General features: G+C 41.7%; 1 protein-coding gene across 3 annotated transcripts in view; it reads left to right on the top strand.

Annotated features, from left to right (window-relative positions):
• The window catches only part of celf5a (cugbp, Elav-like family member 5a), a 160,404-nt gene that overhangs the window by 82,275 nt on the left and 59,201 nt on the right, over positions 1 to 18,928 (top strand). For all 3 annotated transcript variants that reach the window (XM_026345681.1, XM_026345680.1, XM_026345678.1), the window contains exon 3: positions 7,415 to 7,463. In XM_026345681.1, coding sequence (XP_026201466.1) covers positions 7,415 to 7,463 — 49 coding nt within the window. The remainder of the gene's footprint in view (positions 1 to 7,414; positions 7,464 to 18,928) is intronic.

Here is an 18,928-nt window from a genome sequence, read left to right as displayed (position 1 = left end):
AGCTGGACTTCAGGCTGTTTTTGGGAGGCAGTTTGTGTTTTGGGGGTTAGAGACAAACAGGAACTTGGATGGCATCAGACAACAGAAGGTTTAATGGTCTTAATCTTGTTGTGGTGGTGCTAGTAGTAATGACACTACAGATTGCGCATGTTTGTGAGTTAGCTGTAGTCTCATTGCTAATTGGTGTTTTACAAGAATCGTTTATTGCAAGTGATGGATATCAACAGTTTTGTTCCAAAGAAGCTATTCAGCTTTTGAGAAAATTTAACACAATTAAATTTTCTAAATAAGAGCTTGCATCTTTGTTTAGTGTCAATGAATAATGACAACACTCACCGTTTCAGAATTCAACCTCTACATGTTAAGATAATCGTGAGGAAGTTTGTGTTGTTTCAATTAAAAATGGACGGAGCGTTATGGAGTTAAACCTTTCATATGCACAAGTGTGATACCTACTAGCTGTGATCAGCAGGTGTCTGTCAGACCATGTCAGTGCCTCAAGCTGTAAATCCTGTTGGTTCAGATAGGAATCCCAAAGCTTATAGTGGCTGCCATCTCCTCAGCACTGACTGACGCTTCTTATCAGGACCACCACACTGCTGCCGCCAGCACATTTTCACATATGAGTAAATTACAAATCAGTTGCACAAACATTTCTCCCACATGCATTCAAGCACATATATGAACAAGCTCCCATAGATTAATTATATCCACACGCAGGCAAGGCAACTACAGCATGAGTGCATCAATGGAAATATTCTATTGGAAAGTCATGAAGGAACGCACACTCCCATACCCACTCAAACACACTATGAATATGTTGTGCATATTTAGCTCAATTACTAACAATTCAAGTAATTGATTGTGATGATTTGCTTTATTTCTCAGTTATACAGTATCATGAAAGAAAAAAAATGGGGATTTGAATTGTAAAATTTCCACTGTAAGGACAGTTTTAGGTTCTGTGCATTTCTGATGTGCCATTCCATCTATCCGTAAATTTAACAGCTTTTCCTGTTAAGGGTCGTAGGGCTGCTGGAGTCAATCCCAGTTGTCATTGAGCAGGAGGCAGGGCATACCCTGGACAGGTCACAGTTCCATCACAGGGCTGAAATATAGAGACAGACAGTCACACTCCCATTGACATCTATGGGCAGTTTAAAGACACCAAGTTAATTAACTGCATGTCTTTGAACTGTGGGAAGAAACCTGGGAGTGCCCAAAGAAAACCGGAAGGAGGGGAGAACGTGCAAACTCCACAGAGAAAGGCTGATGTGTGCGTGTGTTTATATTTTGACTAGTTTTTGTTGAGGACTTGAATTGGGCATTTTGCAGGTAGATGGCATGCACTCTACATATTTGGCTACCAAAGCTCTCCAGCTCATGGGGGCTTTAACTATTTTCTTACAGTTTTTAGACTAATTAACACATACTGTACACCAATTAGAAAACTAATGCTGCATGCAGATCTTTACCGAATCAATCTCTCTGTACTGAACATCCAGAACAGAACATTTAATGTAGGAGTATAAGTGATGCAACAGTAGACCTAACTATTCTCCCCTTTACCTAACTTGAGTACCAACATATAAACTGGCTCGAAAGAACCTGATAAAATTGATTTGTAAATGTATTGTTGATGAACAATTACTGAGACTGTAATTAGCATTTCATAACTGTGAACTGTAACACAAGGACTCTTGTGTGTCTTACTGGCTCTTACTCTCCTCTCTCCCTGTGTCTTTCCTACTGTACACAGTACAGATTTATTAGTTTGAGCCGGGGCCCCCGGACAGTCACCACTCAGCACTCATTCAGATCAATAATTGAAAATATTAATTATATGAGCAGACACAACCCAGTCAGAAAGGGGCTGTTTATGCTCCTGTTACTGAGCAACGGAGCAACATGAGCTTTCATGACCTACTAATATGTATTAATGATCCCAGGACAAACATTACTCTATATTAAATATTAGTGAAAGCCAGAAAACATAACATGTTGTGTGGCTATTAAAGTTATTTTATTGCAGCACTGTAAGTAAGTGCTGTTGCATAACAATTGTGAAAGGACTTTTACTATTGAGAGATGAGCTTCTACAAAACCAAAACAAGATCAGCCACACTTGTTTTTCTGTTTACTGCCTTGAATGTTTATCTTTTTGGATAATATGAAAGTTAGAGACTAGTAAAGTTTGGGGCTTGGGATTGCACCAGGTCTTAAAACCCTTTTCTGAGCAGCAATATTGTTACTGGCCTTCTCAGGAGTTCCAGCCATGCGGGTTCTGGGACTCTGTGCTGCTCAGTCTTTCTAAACTCTACTAGTCATGAACTCATTACTGTTAGATAGTGCCAAGAGAAGGCTCAGAAATCCTCCAATCTACTAACAGGCCAAGTCCTGACTGCACTCGCTTGACTTGCTTGGTGTAATTTGAAATCAGGCGGTGGAAGGTCTTCTGTGGCTGAAGCCCAGATCCTCCTGTGGTTTTTGTTGCTACTGTAATAATACACTGCTCAAAAAAATATAGGGAACACTTATAGCACACATTTGATTTTGATGAACAGATTATTGAAAGTGAATATCTTTACCAGATATTTGGAATTTGATTTCTTGATTTCAACCAAATTACGTAACAATAAAAACAGATCATTAATACATTATGTATTCATACATAATATTCAAATCATATACTGAAAATCTTAGTGAGAAATTGAAATCACAGACTCATCTGAATGGTATGGACACAGCAACTCATAATGTGAAGTGTGTTTGGCCCCATGTGCTGGTTTACACTCCTGACAGCATCTGGGCATACCTCTGATGAGTCAGCAGATGGTGTTCAGTGCACCTCTTCCCAGAATACGATCAGGGCCGTCATTGAGCTACTGGACTATTCTGTGTTAGTACTTGGTTGTGTCAGATGCACCGACACATATGTCCTATGTGTTCTAAATCCATTTGAGCACCTGTTGCAAGTGCCAATCAATGGCATCAATACATTTGTTATCCAAGAACTGCCTGCACACTCTGGTCACATGAGGGTGGGACAATGGCTCTGAGGATTTCATCCCAGTGCCTCACAGCAGTCAGGGTACCAATATATGCCTCCCCAGATCATCACTACCCCACCACCAAACTGGTTATGTTGTGAGATGTAACAGACTCTTTTATGCCTGTCACGTGTTGTCAGTGTGAACCTGTTCTCATCTGTGAAGAGAACGGGGTGGCAGATCCACAAATTCTGGTGTTCCCTCTGGCAAATGACAATCAAGATGGACAGTGCTGGGCAGTGAACACATCTTATACTAGAATACACTGGTCCTTCATACAATTCTCATGGAGTCTGTTTCTGACAACTTGGTCAGAAACATCAACAACTGTAGCCTGCTGGAGGTCATTTTGTAGGGCTGTTGGAGGGCTCCTTCTTGCACGAATGACCAATCCTTACCAGTAGTGACAAGGACACAAGCTGATGGGTCTACAGTTTAACTCACTTGGTGTTACACACACATGTATATATATATAATATAATGTATTTTCTCCCCAGCCATGACAAACGTTATTATGGTACTGGACATATAGTGAAGTTAATGCTGTGTAATGTTCATACAAAGTACTTCAAGACTGTTCCACTTTAGTCAGACTGTATTAATGTGTAGTCAGTTTCAAAGAATAACATCAGTCTTTAAGACAGACTAACAGAACCAAACAAAACAAAACAAAAAAACAAAACAGAAACCAACAAGCTGTGTGTGTATATTCCAGGCATACTGCACACTACATTATGTACTGTAGGCCTTAGGGTTTCTATCTCACTCTCCATACAAAACAGCAGCACACTAAGTGCTAAGAGCTTTAATTCAACTGACTGGAGGCTTAACTGGGCAAACGAGGCGGTTCAATAAAAGCATATGGAACTATAGATTTGTCAAAGCCCTTAGAGCAGCATAGCTTCTGGAGAGGGAATGAGAGAAAGACCAGAAAAACAAAAACTCTGTTTTCTACTAGAGGAGGAAAATAAAGAATAGCAACTCATTTGAAGGTTGTGTAGCCCCAAGTTGTGAAGAGTCAGAGTAGACTGTTACCTTGACCCGGTAATGAACTTTTAATTACAAAAGAACCAAATCAAATTAATAAACATATCACAGTTGTCATCAGAAGCCCTCTTTATTATGTATTGAATTTCATCAACATCTCATAAAGTATATAGTATTGTACAACGCAGACTTGTCAAGTGACTCTTTTGATTGGATTGATATTTGTTTCTTGTATCTGATGCTTGCATGTTTTTTTAATTAGATGAGATGATTCCTAAAATGTGTGAATAAATAACCTCATGGAAACAATGACTTTCTGGAGGACACATTCAACAACTTACTACACTTTGTAAATATTGTAGTAATGCACTGCATAAAATATGTGATTTGCTGTGGTGAAACACAAATTCCATCTTTAAGAAAGCGATTTTCAACTACAGTATGTTGTCCTCATGGGTCTTCAAATGCAAATGATACAAAATAGATTCAGAAAGAACAAATATTTGTTGAACACAAATTATTTGTGCTTCACTGACTATCACATTGCAAAATCCCTGGCATTCATAGTTTGACAAATGCATTTTCATTGTATTCCCACCAGGTTCACCATGTCTGGTTTCATAACCTTGTTGAACAAACCAAGTCAATCATGTACACATCCTCAGGTAGTTAAACATGGCATAAAAACAAAATATGATGACATGCACAGTCAAAACAGATCTATGTTATTTGGCCAAATTATAATTGATTTCCGCAAAACATAGTGCCTGTAGTTTTGTCTGTAATGGGGCAGGTGGTTGGGGAATATAGATAGCGATTAGGCTCAATACTTTTTTCAGCGTGTATTGTAAAGTTAAAGGAAGGCGAGTTGAGTCAGAGCATAAGACATGTCACTCAACAGAGAATCAATCTTATCTAGAAGTTGCAGGCAGCTTTCTCTATCTCCCTCACCTTTCTCTGAATTTACAGTATCTCTTATACCCCCACCCTCTCCATTTCTTGTTGTCATTTTCCACAATATCTCTCTTTTTCCTCGAATCGTTTCCAACAGCCTAAACACTTCCCTAATTACAAATATCCCAATTAAAACGTGTTGTTAAACATGTTATTTGTAAGATAAAGCGTCCGTTTCATTCGGCTGCTTTGAGAAGCTACTAGCTTCCACCCACCAAGGTCAATAAAACCACACCTTGGAGTAGCTGATGTTAATGAACTGTATTCTTGGCGGCACATTATAAATTTGGTTTGAGTCACTATGTCTGAGCTTGTGTGAGCATGCGTGTAGTACAGGAGATCTGCAACATGCTTTTAATTTCTGCTGAAGTTTCATTATTTTCTTTGTGTTTTCATATGGAACAAACAGGGAGCCATCAGTAGTGACTGTTCAGGACCATAATGCATCACTCTTGGGCAAATAAATTGCCCATTAGGAAGGCATTTTGGAGGTTGAACAGTAACTAGCTTTAGAGAGAACTGCCTCCCACACATAGGCACCCTGTAGGGACGACTGAGATCATAGCATGGTAGACGATGAATTTGACCTCCTCCATCGTGCATTTACACAAAAATCAGCTGGCAGAGTAGAAGCATCCTCCGTCCGTTTGACACGTCAAAGACAAATTCAAAGATGCCCTGTGTTGTTGTGAAGGAGCAGAAGGTTGTAAAGTTATCTGTGGATTTGTCTGGAGGATGTTTTTCCCCACATTTATAGGTGTTTCTGTCTCAGAGGCTGCTTTGAACACATGTGCAATAGTGTAGCAGTTGATTCAGTAATCTATCGGTACATATCGTGGAGCAGCGCACCCTGTGGCTCGGCATTAGCATACTGTTGGGTTACTTTGCTCATGTTGTACAAGAAAACAAAAGCACTTGTAGACAGGGGAGGGAGATGGAAGGGGAGGGGGGGCGAGCCCAGAAACAAGGAGCTCAGGTCTTAACCTTCACAAGCAAAACATCCTGCCTGTTTTCCCACAAAGACTTAGCCTGTACTAGTTACTATTTACGATGGGTAAATTTATGGAATCATTTCAGTGAGGGAAGGTTACTTCTTCCTCAAGGTGAAAATGGATCCATTTAGCACTTAATGAATCAGGCTTGGGTCTCTCCCCCATATATCAGCATGTTATTAAGACATTTTAAAATCCCATTATAGTGTTTCTCCTTGAACATGTCATGCTTTTATTGGGCTGCCCTGTCTTTAAATCCGACCTTTTCTGACCTGCTTTGGAGTTAAACAGAAAACAGAAGATATACAGCAGGATGATCCAACAAAATATATATATGCAGGTATAAAAATAACTGTGCTAGAAGGTTTTCAGTGACTTGCCTGGGATTCACCTGGTAATGGTGAATAGTTTAAAGTAACACATACAAAAGATTTAGTGTAAATTGCAAAGTGTGGCATGATGTTGCTTTTTAGAACACTTTTGACCCAAATGTAAATATAATGCATGTGTTGGGTTTTATTATTATTATTATTAAATCTATTTGAATTGAAATTGGGCAGTAACTGATAAACATAACATAAATGATCCTGTAAGCTTTATGCTCAGTTGTGGTGTGTATGGGGGTGTGCACTGTATTCAGTAGGTATGCTAATACTGTATCTAGGTGTCACATGGCATATGTTAAAATAAAAATAAATGGTGTTGCAGCTATAACAAACTTAGTGTTAATCACAGATACATCTTTCAAAGTTCCATCCAAACAAATCAGGCCCAAGTCTGGTCAAATTGTTCAGCTTGAACAACAATCATGACAAAAGAAGGAGGTAAAATTAGGGCTGGAAGGGAGCGTGACACAAAGGCTGTGATGACAGAGGCATCTAATCCAGGCGATGCCATTCTTATCAGGGTCCAGTGGATTAGAGTGAGCCTCCTAACCAGAGAATTCTTCCCAGCCAGACACTCTCCACAGCCCAAGGGCCTGGATCAATAGGCCTGCATTGATCTCTTTCCTCCTGTGGCTGGATTCACTTTTATTAGGACTGCCTTGGCCTGTCTCACTCAGGCACACACACACACACACACACACACACACTCGGGCTGCAACCTCTCCGTGTTCCTGCCATGAAAAACCACAAATACAAATGGACAGAGAGACATACTGTATACGCACACATCCTGCTTTATGTGTGAACAAGAGCTGAGGTTGTTTTGTTTACACTGAATAATGGGTAGCAGAAACTCTATTGTGTCAAGTCAACTTAGCTGCATGATGGTGTTTTGGTTTCCCCCTGTAGCTCAGGCACTTTGATCAGTATCGCAGAACAGCTATTAGTATGGGAGAGAGTGCCTTGACTCCTCTGGTTTGTGGCCTCTTGTTGTAGCAACGACAGCTAGCTCTAACCTCCTTGCTCTGTCTTTTCTCTCCTCCAGATGACTCGCCCCATCCAGGTGAAACCGGCTGACAGCGAGAGCCGTGGAGGTAGTTGTCTTCTTTTCTTCATCGTTTCTTCGTGTCCCATTTTCATCGGCCTTTTCTAGGCTAATTCTTCTCATTATTTCCCTCTGATCTCATCTGTCCCGTTGCTGTCAGTGTAATATTTCTGTTTTTATCTTATGCCAAATGCTTATGCTACCACAGTTACACAGTTGTAGCAGTGCTGACAAACAATTCAAGCAAAATCTTGTCTGTACATGAAATACATAACATCAAACCTAAAGATAGTTGATATCTGCCTCAGTTTGTGGCAGTTAAAAACTAATGTAAGCGTAAATCTATAGCTATAAATAATAATATCATCTCATAATGGGCGTCGCATTTGTTTTGTTATTGGTTCATGTTTTATTGATTTATGCAATGCTTCTCTTTCTTCACACTTCTGCCCTTGTACTGGTTGTAATTGATTAAGGAGTCTGTGTTACTGAAAGGATGTGGGGATGTGGTGGGCTGTCCTGCTGCCACCCTCACTTTTCTTGCCAAGTACATTATCACTGTACTGTGCACTGTAAATTAGATAGTGATTATGCTCAATATTGGAACCATATCTATGCTAAAGGCCCATTAAAGCCCACGCTGCTTGTTCTGTGTGCATTTGAAACATGACAGTAAATAGTACAGAGGGTGGGCAAAAAATGAAACAGGAGCACGTACAGTTTGCCAAACAATCAATATATTTGCAGGGTTCCTGCCAAGATCCTCATTACTTGGCCTTAATTCTGTCGTCTTTGATCTCTTCCATTTTTGGAGGCTTTCATTTACTCACTGCCTATCTGCATATATGTTAATGAGATGAGGAGGCATCATTCTAGTCAGTGGCACAGACAATGAACCTTGCTGTTTTTTTTTTTTTTTTGTTTGTTTTTTTTGTGCATCTCAAGCTCAAGTGTCACCTCATAACAAAGCAAGTGCCTTTTTGTCATTTAAAGGAGGAACACAGTGGGAGAAAGGGATTTGGAAATGAAAAACAGGCAGGGAGAGAAAATGCACAGACTATGCCAACTGCTTACTGTACAGTCACCATGCTGCACTTCTGAGGCTTTACCTAAAAAACCTCTGCTTGGTTTGGGTGAATTAGGATGGCTGGTCACTTGGCTGCCTGTCAGATGCACACAATCTTCAAAGGACACTATAACCCTCTGAGATGGATGGAAGAAGCCAATAAAGATTACTTTTAGTCCTCCGTCCTTCTTTCTTTCTTTCTTTCTTTCTTTCTTTCTTACTTTCTTTCTTTTCTTTCTTTCTTTCTTTCTTTCTCCTCAATCCAAACATTCATTGAGAGCTTTAGGGAAGTGAGACAAGTGAAAGGGAATGGTGCTGGCAAGATTGATGTCCCCTATAGCTCCATTGATTTTGCCATTGTGGTGCTGTGTGTCCACATTAACAATGACACTCAACTGTCTCTTTACTTGGTTGTGAGTGGCTGGTTTAAGAGCTCCCAGGGCACTTTGGTCAGTATTGGGTCCTGTTATTGGCCAGCTGTGGGGACCCTACTGGGGAACAAATGAGTGCTGGTACAGACCTGAGAGTTGCACATCATCTTAAATGAACAGGTCAGAGTGGCGCCATAGGGGCAATCAAACACTAGCATGACATGAACAGGTTAGTAGGTAGAAGTGGAAGGGAGAGAATAGGAACCTGCAGTGTGACATGGATCTGGTATTCATTTTTTTAAATTCCTATCCTTCTCCTCCTGTGTCTAATCTGCTGTCCTAAATTCTTTATGCAATAATTATTGGCAAAGGTAATTTTAGTTTCTCTCCATATCTGATTCCATCTTCCGCGGCTCTCACTACAGTTAGTTGACGCTCATCCGTGGCCTACTTCTACCTGGCTTTATTTCTTATTTGCTGTAAAATATTAAATCAATTTACTCAATTTTCATGGCCTTGTAATTATTACTGTTCTTATTCCGCTCTGTCAAAACCGCCAGTTTTGTGTTATTTTGATTCTTACTTGCTTGCTGTTGCCAGAATTAAGATCAATAACTCAGCATGGTGTGCAGGAGCTGGAAGAGCGGACACAAAGAATACATCTATGTATATATACTGTTGTACATATATATATAGACTTTGAGTGCAGTGCACAGAGGGACACTTGGGACAGACCCGGTTTGACCTGCTCTCTGCAAGTCCAATAGGGGCACATAGTCCTCAGTACACACAGTCACAGTGCAGCACACAGTCATACTAATTAGTCCCTTAACCTCATTATGTGGAGAATGGTTCAGATCACCTGCACCAGGTTGGCCATCCATTAGGGAAATGCCTGTTGCTGTGGTTTTATGCCTGCTGGACCTCTGCTCCTCCAGGAGCAACTCTTTGCTGTTATTAAGACTTGAGACCCAGAGCAGAAGACTGAACTCTCTCTAGATACTGTTGCAGTGAACAATGGAAACTGCTTCCCTACAATCAAAAAAGAAAAAGATACATAACATATTCTTCCAACAATTTCTTTTAAATATTTGATGACTCATGGACATTTGATCAAAACTGGGCCATTTCCTGATCTATATAAGAAATACAATTTTTATAAGTTTCACCTTATTAGACACTAAGAACAAACTAGTAAAAATTAAAGTATTAATCCACTGGGTTGCTTCACTGAGGCCATATGAGTAAGCTGTGTTGCCTATAGAAAATAAAGGGAAATATACGGTAGAGTAAATCCATCCAAACACTCAGTCAGCCCCTGCTGCTGCTTAACAAAGACACACTGTGAAATGAATATTAATGGCCAATCACCTACCTAATCTAGCAGAACCGCGGCAGTTACCGATTGAGCCACCAGCACCGTGAATGTCTCCGTCAGTGATGACGCAGACTGTGCCGGGATGTTTCTGCAGGGGAGATGTTCAAAGAGGCGCAGCGCGGAGGCAGCAGGGACCTGTCTCTCTTGTTTTCTCTTCACAGGTCTCTGATATGAAATTGATTGATTTTCCATCACACATGGCACTGATGACTGGCAGTGTCTGCTGCTGATATTTCATTTTTGAAGGGCTGTTCACTGCCTCCTTAGAGAGCATGGCATCCTTACACAGGATAAATCAGCTTTAACCACTTTGATTTGATCCTAAACCCCTTTACCAGCAGCACTCCCGTTAGCATTTTACCACCACTCTCTGTCCCCTCTTGTTCCATTTTTGGAGGGCTGTCACTTTATTAGATTTTTATATCTTGTACATATTTTTCAGTTCGTCTTCAAAGACGTGTCGTGCTGGTTGGATAGTTTTTCTGTGCAAGTGCTATATTTCTGTCTTCGTGCATGGCTCCTGTTTCCCAACTTAACCCATTGTTAAAGTTTTGTGCTCAAACATTGTCCAGAAATGAGAGCGAGAGCAGACTAGCTGTCAGCTGCAGCTCAGTTGGTGTTGTAGCAAGCCTGCCTGGCACAGCTAGTGGAGTTACAGCCCACTGAGGAGGCCTGGATTAGAAACAGGCTCTGGCATTATCAAGACAGGCCTGCCACCCACACACAAACACCCACACATAGAGGACAAACAGACAAGCACATACATACATACATACGGCACCGGTACACATACAGACACACTTTCTCCCTTGCTCTCTCATGCAAACACACAGTGGGATGTTAGATACATCCATAATACGAACATGTGCACACACAGGGGCATGTCCAGGATAGATTACATATTTCTGCACGACACACAGCGTACACATATGCTGAATGAAATGGGTCAATATTCTCTCCATGCACTGTTTTATGTTGTGGTCCAAGCACTTGCATTGCAGTGTGTGTGTGAGTGTGTGTTTACTGAAGGACAATGAAAAGGTTTGCTTCAGTTCATTGAGATGTGACAATACGAGAGAGAGGAAGAGAGAGAGAGAGAGAGAGAGAGAGAGAGAGATGAAGGCTCACGTTGAACAGAAAGGACAAAAAAATAGAAAGACTACAAATGTAGATGGAGAGAGTAGAGTTACATGCTCAGCCGATGTTCTGTGTTCGGTTTTAGATGATGAATTTATCTTGTGTAAAAGCCAACAGAGTGGCCCATGTATTAAACATCAGTGGTGTTCTCCTTTTCTTACCACGACGAGCTCCCCGTGTCAGAGCAGTTCAGTAATGAACCAAGCAGGAAGGCCTCTTAGCTCCACTGATCCCCTTTAGAGAAGAGAGGAGGAATGAAGGAGGGAAGGATAGTTAGAGAAAGAGGAACGAGGGGAGCAAAGATGGATGGCGAGAGCAGAGAGGTGAAAGAAGGGAATTTGTTGTGAGACACTGGAATTGGGAGGGGTGGCGGGGGCAAAACAAAGCGCTGAACAGTATATCTTCTCCCATTGGAGCGAAGAAAACTATAGATTACTGTTGAAAGTGTGCTTGGCTGGGCATAAATGGAGAGATCTTGAAATAGGAGGGAGCATGTTCAGACGTTGTGGGGATCAGGGTAAGCTAATCCAATGGTAAGGCCAGCTGCGGGTCACACATTCAGCGCTCACACTTCTTGTCCAAATCCTCTCTGGTGCTCTTACACAAACAATACTGATACACAGCCCTTTCCGAGACAAGAGTTCAGGCAGCAAACTCCACCACCGCTGGGCCGGGATGTTCAGGTCACTGTGCCTGTAAGCTCCTAAATTTACTCTGATATCAGCACAATATGTTTTTTCTTTTTTTTTTTTGTTTGTTTTTTATGGTTGGGGGTGAGAGCTGAATTAAGCCCATGAATGACAGACAAGAGAAGAGAAAGTAGGAAAGCAAAAGACAAACAGAGAGAGGGAGATAAAAATGATGAAATCATTTCTTTGGGGATGTGCTTTTGCTCCTCAGGGTCAGAATGTGCTGAGGTTGTAGGAGTTATGCAGAGTCAGTGGGAGAAGTAGATCACAACAATTCGCTAATACACTGGGTAGGTGGAGATCAATTAGCCTTATCTAACAAACTACTAATGATAACACAAATGGAAAACTTGCTGACAGGACAAAGAATAAGGGGAACGCAGAGTGATGATGTAATGAGTTTAGCTAGTTGAGAGAGGCGAGACTTCTGCAAACACTGTGCCTCACACTCTTCCCGAACAAATACGCTGTTGAAACGCTTGTGGTTCGCTCGGCACATACAGCCACATCTGAACGGAGTGGACTAAATAACACCTTTCAATACCTCGTGTACAGCATCACAAACTCAGAACATGAATTTGGAAAGTGTGAGCGTCACCGTTGCTGTCGCGTTGCTATTATAACGCCCGCTCCGTGTACCTTCATGTGAATATGCACACATTCATAAATTCATCTAAACACATCCTCGACTCCCATACACACACACACACACACACACACACACCCCTTCCACTTCGTTCCTCACTCGTTGTGATAGTCTCGTAGCGTAGGCGGATCAGCAAAGGTTACTGTTGAACACAGAAAGGAAAGGTCAGAAATCATGTTTAGTTTTCCTGGGGCTGGGAGGTAATTCCAGCCAGCAGATTGTGTTCAGACGAGCAAGCAGGGAGGGCAGGCCAGTGGTGGAGATGCTCATGCAGAAGGAAGCGAAGCGGGGATGGGGACAAGGTTATCCAGTCAGCCACTGCCTCTCAGCCCCTCTGCTGTCACCCTTAATAACACCCTCTCCCTTATCACCGCAACAATCACCTTGAGAAACAAACTTGTCTTCTTTCGGAGAAGGGTGGCGATTGGGAAGAGACGGCCCCCATATGCATCTGGTCTGCCATTCTCATTACGGCACCTCAACCTCTTTGGGGACAGACAGACTGCAGATCAATTTAGCTCTCAATTCTCCACACTTTATTATTCTTTCTTTCTACTCGGCTTCTCCGGGCCTCTCCTCCTGGCAACCTTTGAACATGTCAAAGCATGTAGATAATGTGTAGTCATCCAAGTTGTTGTGACAAAAAGATCTGCGCCATGCAAGTGTTGCACTTTCGTGTCGATTTGCTATTTTCTCAGCCACAATAATTAGTTAATATCATGTGACTGAAAACAGTATAAATTATAATATTAAAGACACAGGAAACTGTGTCACATGCTAAATGATTGTGTATGACTCAACCACCACGTAACTCCATATCAGTCATGAAACTATCTTTAGATACAACAAAATGTTGCAGCATAAGTGTGATTATTATTAAGAATATTAAGAACAAGGACTCTCAAATCGAACACAGTGACATGATGTTCATTAAATTTGAACTGCGTGTTATTTCTTAAACTCTCCATTTAATAGGCACCTGTCTATCGTGTCATTGTAGTTTCTTTAGGTTGGGTTCTTTAATTTAATTTGTATATTTCATTTCTATCAACCTAAAACTATTAAAATTTTTACTGAATTGTCAACTATTCAATGAATCTTAAAATGTGTTAATTGTGACCTGCTGATGTGAAATGTTGTCCTATTGTATGTGCCCACAGTGTAAGAAGGTAATGGCAGGTAAAGCCCATACCTGCAGGCTGATAAACTAGAGTGTGCATGTGTGTGTGTGTGTGCCTGTGTGTATATGTGTGTGTGTCTGTGTGCGTGGTCTCTCTGTGGATGCCGTGCTCTGTGATTGCAGTGGAGCTGGAGGAGGCCAGGCGAGGGTTCTGATTGGAGGGCAGAGTCTGTGCATCCTCTGCCAAATCACTGCAATCACCCGTTTGCTCCTTCTCCTTGCTTTAATGACACACTTCATAAGGACCGAGGCTCATCAAGCAACCCACCGCACACACCTACGCACAGACACACACGTGCGCGCACACTGAGGTCAGACACGGCAGATCGGGCGGGGCGTGGCAGGCCTCAGTGCAGGGAGAAGAGGTCCACCAGCAGATGGGTGGAGATTAAAGCAGACGGGAGACACATGCACACAACCAAATGCACACACAGACACTCATACCTACTCAGACATACTCATAGTCATACAGGCACATATATAATACTCATACATCTGAAATTCAAGCCTGTCAAGTCTGCACTTTGGTTCGACACGTAGTGATGTGAAGTAGTGAATTCCTGAAGTCCATATTTAGACAATAAACGTTAACACAAGAAAGCAATAAGTATTCATAGAGATATTTTTCAGGGGGTTCATTTTTTCAGGCCAACACAGATAGACTTAAGTTTCCCCCCCTCCCCTCTTCACTGTCTGGCCTCTTCCCAGTGCTGAATTCTGTGCCCTAATTTTGTGAGACCATTGCTCCCTACAGCCCATGTGGAAAGAAAATGTCCTGTTTGTTCACTGAAAGAGGCCAAATACTATTAGGAGCTGTGGCGTATACAAAAACCGACGAGAGGAAAACAAAAATGATATCATGCACAAACACTTGCCCATTTGGACACACACAAACACTAAGTGCACATGCAGATTCTCATCATCAGATATGCACTTGTGAGCACAAGCCATAATGCAGCCTGCAGTTGTTAGCTGTTGAGAGCTAATAGCTGATTATGTCTAATTAATAGCTTTACACTATTTACTTATGACAGTATTTATATGGTGTGACAGTGTTTACACATCCATGCTGTATAGTTTTTCGTGTGTTTGTTTATATGAGGAGAAATGGGTTCTTTCAAGACTCTTGTCATTTTTTTCTCTGGTTGCTGTTATATGAAAATGACCTTGGATCTGTCATGACTGAGGACATGAAAAGAGCATGAGTGACAAACATAAAATGAGAAACAGAGCAAACACTAGAGAATGAATGGCGGGGAAAATAACTGATGACAAAAAAATGAGACAGGGAAGAAGAAAACACAAGCTTTTTCCACCTCAGGATATGGACAGAAAGAAAATGCCTTTCAAATCAGTATGAATCTTAAACTCAAAATAAATGCAATGCAGTCACTTTGTATTTTTGTTTACACAACGCCACACACTACAGTTTTATTATGAAAATGTTTGCGGAGCCCTTCGGAACGGGAGAAATTCAATAAAGATATGCTACCTGCAGATATGCGAAAATGCCAGCTCACATATGTGAATATTTTTTAAATATAACTTCAAATTTTTACACATTAGGTGCATGCGATGATGACAGTAATTTATTTTGGAGTGTATTTATGCTCTGCAGTTATAAACCAGTTTTCGAAGCAGGAAGTCAGAGAAACAAGAAACTAAGTTATGGAGAAAACTATCAGGTGTAAAATTAGATCTGTATTCATATTTGGTATCTTTAATTCAGCTGGCTCTCCATGTCTGTTCCTCCAATCTAACCTCTCCTTACCTCTATCTTTCCATCTCAGCGTATTAACTCCATTAGCCGCTCGTATCGCCCTCTGTCTCTCTCGCTGTCAGTCCACGCCATTCACTTAAATCACTGCATCATGCTACCACTGGACTGGAAAGGACACCTGCTCAAGCGCAGATTTGGAGGAAGTGGATTAAACAGAGATTAGCGCTCCTGCATGCTAGAAAAGTACACTAGGTAGAATCTGTTAAAAATTCTTCTTTGCATTGTTATACTTTAGTGTGTGGCTTAAGCTGTGGCAGCTATTAAAGCAATGAGAACCGACAAGGACATAGGGATGGCGAGGAGCAGCACCGGGATGACGTGTGTGTGATGCACCATTAGGGAATGCCAACGTTGGTTCAGTGGGCACCGTAAAGAGGCTTTTAAATTAGGCCCAGCCACGTCTCACCTGCCTTTACCATTTCACTTGCTGAGACGACAAATAGTGCCGCGAACAGGCACGCACTGTGACACACACAGTCCCATGATTACCCACCCGCCCACTCCCCATCCACTGTCTTTCCACCCATCTGCCAGTCAAACGAGCACAGAGGTAATGGAGAGAGAAGCAGTCATTCTGGGGCTGTAAAACTGCAGCAGTCGAAAAGATGATTGGGGTAACCTTTGCTTTGGTGCATGAAGGAAGGAGGAGTGTTTTAAAATTATTCAAAGTATTTGTGTGTGTCTGTGTGTGTGTGTGTGTGTGTATGTGTATTCCTGACTGACTAATTATTACAGCAGTACAAGCACTGATGTGGCTGCACCGGTCTTGCCATGGTTCATGGTAGCTTGTAATGTGAGTTTGTATTTTCTAGTTTTTTTCATGTACCCTATATTCTTTTTCTCTTACTTGATCCTCCGTACAGTGCTGGGTTTAACTTATCCCCTAATGCGAGCTTTGTTGGCCTTTTCTTTCCTTTCTTCTTTTGGCTCCCTCTGTTGACTTTTCCCCTGGCCCCCCTCTCATTGATGAGTCTATCAAGTGAACTTGCCATTGTCAAGGATGACTGCGAATGGGTCTCTGTGCAAAGGAGTTAAGAAGCGTGTCCCCAGACACTTCAGTTCCCAGGGGCTCGTGGCCAGGTCCAAACACGGGCCATCCGGATTGCCTCTTTGCAATAAACATGAAGACGGTCTCTGCTAAAGAATACAAAGACTGCAGAGATTACACTGGGGTATAAGTAGAAAGGAGAATGAGGCTTCAAATAACTGCTTTGGCAGGGGGAACTCTGACCTGACACTTGAACCAATTTTATAGAATGTGATCTTCAAAGACCACTTTGATAGTGGAGGGTGTTATTGGGTGAGATCTGAGAGGTCGATCTAGCTTTTCATTGTAGATTAGCTTGGAGTTGGACTTAGACTAATGACAGAGACGGGGCAGTGTCTTGATAAGGAAGAGATCCCCATCTGGAGCAGATGTTATTTCTGTGGACTAACAACAGATACTGACAGAGATCCCGATTTTCTCTTTCATTATTATATCTCACTTCTTCCTCACATCCTCAGTATCCCCCTACAGCAATAAACTTGTCACAAAACCCAAAACATGACACATCATCGCTTGAAATATAAATAAGCCCATCCGTTGCCTATTGATTTTCCTACCATTAGGGAAGTGAATGGCTCGGCTGTTGTTGATGTGGAAGATATTGTGGGTCAATATTGTGTTGCTCTTAAAAGCCACTGGAGATTTTAAAGAAATTCGGCTGGGGCAAAGAAAAGAGGCCACACTATAGCTCTAATATTAAGAAAATGTCTGGACTAGTTCAGGGAAATCTGCCTGGCATTAATGTTATCAGGGAATCAGGGAGCAGTGCAGGCACAATGTGCTTTAGGGAAAGGTACAGCCCTCGACAGCTGCCTGCTTGGACTGCTGGCACACATCAACCTAATATGCTGAACTGGAAGCAGGGATTGATTCCTGAATGTTAAAGTGAAACCTTGAAGCTCTGCTCTGACCGTCTTCCTCCAACTGTTGGAGGGAGGTGTACTTTTGCGATGCATCCTAATCTGATCAGGTGTCTTAATCTATGGCAGCTCAGTTTAACATGACCAATCTGACAGGACGAGTAGCAGCCAATAACAGAAGCAACATGTTAGATCTGGCTGCATCAGGAGAAGGACAGGGGGACTGCATCTTTTGGCTGCATGGCGGGTGTAACAATAGTTGATACACCAATGGTATCAAGAAATGCTCCCGTTCCCAGGTCAAGGAGGGACTAGAGGTTGAAATGCTGAGACATGTCGACATCCCTGGCTTGCTGGCTGTCAGACTCTATGAATAGTAGTCATCTTGTTTCCTACTATCTCCCCCACTCTCCCTCTATCCCTCCATCCTCCTGTTATTTTAGGGATCTATTCTTGGCCTCCCAGTGTGTACAATCTGAATTATTTATCCAGAGAAATAAGATCACTGCACAACAGTGAAACAGGATTTTTTTTTTTGTACCATTTGAATCCATTAAAATTAACAAAGTGCAGATCCTGCTGTGATAATTTTGCCACAGCGCCATTTGCAATTGTGAAATGATGCAATATCATCATTTCTCTAGTAGATTTGTCTAGTTCCAAATTATAGCTTGACTGTAAGAACACTGTAATAAAAATCTAACACAGTTAGCTTTTGTTTTATACGTGCAGGGCGACACGGTGGTGTAGGGGTTGGCACTGTTGCCTCACAGCAAGGACGACCAGTTGCATTACTTTGTGCAGTTTGCAGGTTCACTCTGGGTACTTCGGCTTTCTCCCACAGTCCGAAGACATCCAGTTGTTGTTAGTTAGTGGCTCCAAATTGCCAACGATGTTAGTGTGTGTTTGAATTGTTGTCTGTCTCTAATGTGTCAGCCCTGACAGCTGGGAGAGGGGATAGTTTCCAGCACTCGTACAAGCCTTAAGGGGAAAAGTAACACGTTGCAACATTTGACACAATACAGAATACATACAGAATTAGAAATGATCCTAATTGATGTGAAAAGTAGTTCAACCACATCATGCAGCCCTATTTACATCTCACCTTTCTCTTTTCCATTCCTTTGGCTTCTTTTACTCTCCTTGTAGTGTATTTATGAGGAACAGTGGTGCTATGCTGCTACTAAGACACTTAATAATATCCTTTCTGTCTTTATTGCACGCGGTGATGGCAAATTGTTTATGTGCGTTCTTATCTCATAAGCCAACAAACAGAATATAAAAAGCTCCAAACAGTCCACAAAAGCTCCATCTCAGTGTGAAATGAATGTGATCTACAACTGCAGAGAAGTAATGTAC

This window comes from Anabas testudineus, chromosome 4, assembly GCF_900324465.2.
Source record: "Anabas testudineus chromosome 4, fAnaTes1.2, whole genome shotgun sequence".
In the NCBI taxonomy this organism is placed as follows: domain Eukaryota; kingdom Metazoa; phylum Chordata; class Actinopteri; order Anabantiformes; family Anabantidae; genus Anabas; species Anabas testudineus.
Note: the sequence above shows the minus strand (reverse complement) of the source record. Positions and strands in the feature narration are given on the sequence as shown.